Source organism: Felis catus, chromosome X (genome assembly GCF_018350175.1).
Source record: "Felis catus isolate Fca126 chromosome X, F.catus_Fca126_mat1.0, whole genome shotgun sequence".
In the NCBI taxonomy this organism is placed as follows: domain Eukaryota; kingdom Metazoa; phylum Chordata; class Mammalia; order Carnivora; family Felidae; genus Felis; species Felis catus.
Window position 1 is genome coordinate 105047945 of NC_058386.1, and position 4306 is coordinate 105052250.

Consider the following 4306-nt stretch of genomic DNA (forward strand, 5'->3'; position numbering starts at 1 on the left):
TAATAATTCTGTACATTTCTCAGTGCTTACTAAGAAAAATGTACTCTTAATCCCCTTTATTTATTTTACCCATTCCTCCCCCCAGTCATCCACCTCCCCTCTGACAATCCCCATGTCTCTGTATTTAAAATTCTGGGTTTTTCATTTCTGTTTTCCTTTGTTCATTTGTTTTGTTTCTTAAATTCCACATGTGAGTGAAATGATGTAGTATTTGTCTTTGTCTGACTTATTTCACTTAGCATTATAACCTCTAGGTTCATCCATGTTGTTGCAAATGGCAAGATTTCATTAATTTCTCATTTCCTATTATTTAATTACTTCCTCCTGTTTTGTGGGTTTATTCTGTTTGTTTTTTCATAAATCAAACATTTAGCTTTTTGATACTCACCCTTTCTTTTTACTTGTAGAAACATTTTAGACTCTACATTTCTTAATAATTCTAGCATTAGCTGCCTTCAATCTTAATAGCTGATATTTTCCTCTCATTCATTTTTAATTAGCTTATGTTTTTATTACAATTTTGTCGATATTTTTTAGAAATTCCTTTTAATATTTCTCTTTGCAGTGGTTATTTAGGTTTTTTTTCTTAATTTTAAGGTTCTTTTTACAGTCAGTTTATTTGGCTTCAACATATATATTCTAAATGTTTTTATTTCTGGTAAAAGATTTTTAACTTCAATCAGTTTCAATGATTTAATCCTTTAGTATTACAGAATTTTCATTCTTTGTATTATGTTAATACTATAAACTGATGCTGTCAATATTTTAAAATTTACTTCTATTTACATAATTTTTAAAGGTTCATTATTTCTTTTATACCATATATATCTTATTCTAAGATTATATCCATATGCCCTCAATGAATCATATAAAATTTCATTTAGTTATGATGTATTGACAATAGACACTTTCATTATTGTCAGAAAAATCTTCCTTTTACCATCTTCCTTGGAATGGTTTTCCTGGATATAAAATTCTAGATTGACAGTAATGTTTCCCTCACTCTTCCAAGGTGTCATTCTACTATCTTCTGGTTCCATTGTGGTTTTGCTAAGTTATATGGAAACAGAAGCTTGCTATTTAGCCAGAACTCTCAAACAAATATGAAAAATAAAATACCTGTTTTATAGTAATTTATAATATTTGATAATTTTCATGGCTATATTCAAACTAGCAATGTGACAATCTTGAACATGGAGTTGGGAAGATATAAGAAAAATAGGAATTTTATTTATATTAGTGGTTTTATTTCACTCAGGCTGAAATTTTTGGAATTGCTCTTTCATTGTGATTTTTTCCCATCCTGCTCTCTTTTTGCCTATTTTACCTCTTATTCTAATCTGCTTCAACAATCTATGTAAATTTGATGGTATGTATCCTTCTGTACTTTTGTCGAAGTGCTTATAATCACACAAAAATATTCCTTTATATATGTACATACAAATGTGCATAGACATACATATGGGAAAGTGTCACTGCTTAACAAATAAATACATTGCATTACAAAGACTTCTCCGAATTTTCCATTTGTGTCCCAATATTATTTTGGAAAAATACTAAATTAATGAGAAAAAATCATGTAGACATAATTTATTCAACAATTTATTTATTGGAGACCATTAAATATTTCCAGTATTTTACTCCTAACTAAATGAGGCTATATATCCTTGAAATTAAAAATGAACAAAAAGTAGAGGTGTAGATTCTTAACCCTGTAACTGGGAGTAGGGGCCTTGAGCTTAGAGAGCCTTGATCAAATAGCGATTTCTGTTCACATTTCTCCTTTTTGCCAAGGAAAACAGCCTCATCCTATTTTGGTGCCTAATCGCTGATAACAGCAGAGAACCTTATTTTGGTAATAAAGGATTTACTGAGTGAAAGGGCCTGTTGGACCCTAAAAAGCAGGGTAGCATTTCTTTTACTTAATTCCCGTCCACTTCCCACACTTTCTCTGGAGATTTTTGCCTTTCCTTAACACTAGATCTATCAAAAATATCCAAGATACTTGATTAAAATGAAGGCCCCAGGGAACCTACTGAGTCAGGTTTCTGGGCATGAGGCTCAAGCACCTGCTTTAACTGTAAACCCTGTAAGTAGACACAACCTCAACTAATAAAAGGATTTCTCGAGAGAAAACTATTAAAAGTGTCCATGAGTCAGAAAAGGTGGAATAGAACCACTTAAAATGATTCATTACCTGGATCATAAATTACTCTGGTTCCACGAAAAATGAACGGAAACTAAAATGTCATATCAATTTTATCAAACACCATGCTAAGGCCCAAGGGAAAATGCCACCTTCTACAAGTGCTCCTGCGATCTGATAGATCCCAGTCCCTTGTGCTCTGGATTCCTTAAAAGCATTTTCTCTGAACAATGTATGTCCATGAAATCTGCAGAGTGATCCACATCTGCTTGAACCTGCTCAGAGAGGTCACAATGGATGCACCTATCCATGAAGAGAAACATCTATCAGAAGCTGTAATCTTGTTGGGAGTTCCTCTGGAAGCCAGCTGTTCCAGTTCTTTCAAAAGTCTTTCCGCAAGCCCAGGGAAAAGAGTGGTGCCCCCGACAGCACAATTTCTGCAAAAAGATTCTTCTGGATATCAGTGTCACACTTCATAATGCTGCTGGATACCATTTTTGAGAGTCCTGGGTTGTGGATACCCAGCTGGTCAGGTGCAAAAAGGATCTCAGGCACCTGGTGCAGCTGGTCTCCAATGTAGATAACATTTCCATCTGGCAGTTTGTATTCTCTTAGAACCTCTTCTGGCTTCTTACATAGCTCTTTCTCTGGCTCCAAGGCCACATAACACAGCTTCTCTTTGATGTCACCCACTAAGGCTTTATTGAGTATGAAAGGGAAGGTACTTCCACGAACGAGGAGGAGCCGAGTGAGGTGCTCTATGATGTCCCTTCCTGCCACGTAGAGCTTGGTTACAGCATGAGGCAGGGAATAACCCTCAAAGATAGGGACAGTGCAGGTGATCCCATCACCACTGTCCACCACTAATCCTGTGACAGAGGCTACCACTGCATGGTTGGACAGGTAGAAAGCAGGCACATTGAGTCTCAAACATCACTTCTGTCATCTTCTCTCCAGTCTCCCTTGGGTTCAAAGAGGGCTCAGTCATGAGTACAGGTCATTGACAGGGTTTGACTCCTAGTTCCCACTCAAAAAGATACTTCCAAAGTTTCTCTATGTCATCCCATCCTGTTACCAGTCCACACTCAATGGGGTAGTGCAAATGCAAGACCTTATACTTGTACAGGGCTTTTTGTCCCACGAAGTACTTTTTCTTAGTGGATTCTGATAAAGGCATGTTAAATTTAGGATGCCCCACAACAGAACTGATGATGTGAAGGGGTCCAATCTCTCCAGACAGGCCTGCTTTGCAGAGTCCTGATCTGTTGTCAAAAATTACAGCTGGAATATCTAATACAGATGGGTTATACATGTTTGAAGCATGCTCTTCGAAACTTCAACAAAATAAAAAATGCTTTGCCACTTTGTATGACAACAGGCACCTCTGGAAGATTTAAAACCACAGGCTTCCAAAGTTCTCAGGTTGACACTCAGGAGGAGCTAGCAGGTTGTCCCCAATCCCACAGAGTACCTTGTCTTAAACCCATGAATCCTGTCTCCTTTGAGGCAGCCCAGGGCCTGCTAGGAAATTTCAGTGATGATTGCCCCCCCCCCCCCATGTAACAATCTTGCCAAGGCAACAATTGTCCTCAAAGAGCATCAAAGGGATTTTAAGGGGTGGGGTCTCTGAGCAACCAATACTCCTAGGTTGGTGAAACATGAAAAAGAGGAAGGGAAACCATACACATGGGTAGCTTTGATAAGGTGAAGTGAAGGCCTTACTTTAGAAGTAAGTGAAACAGCCAAACTACGGGCTTCTTCCAGAAAACTTCCTTCTATGCACAGCTAAGCTATTTTGGAGGGATGACAAAAATACCTTTCCCTTTGCTAAAGGAAGGAACTAACCACAAGACACAGGTTGAGAATGGAATGAGAATGATCATAATCCAGTTTCAGAGGTTCTTAGAATATTTTATCTTTTATTACACCTCATATATGTTTCTTGTTTTTAACAGCTTTATTGAGATACATTTCACAAACAATACTTTCACCCATTTATAATGTTCATTCCCATGATTTTCAGTATATTACTTGATATATGCAAACATCACAAAAGTCAAATTTAGAATATTTTATTTACCTCAGAAAGAAATCTGTATCCTTCTGCTATCAACCTCTTTAGACTGTCCTTCTGGGCTCTAAGCACCACCAATATATTTT

At 36.8% G+C, this 4306-nt stretch overlaps 1 protein-coding gene across 1 annotated transcript; it reads right to left on the minus strand.

Annotated features, from left to right (window-relative positions):
* Positions 1-1314: 1314 nt before the first annotated feature.
* Positions 1315-3651, minus strand: ACTRT1 (actin related protein T1). Its single transcript, XM_011279462.2, is given in 3 exon segments — positions 1315-2572; positions 2575-3068; positions 3070-3651. Coding segments are annotated over 3 exon segments (1101 nt in total). The 5' UTR covers positions 3459-3651; the 3' UTR covers positions 1315-2354.
* Positions 3652-4306: the final 655 nt, after the last annotated feature.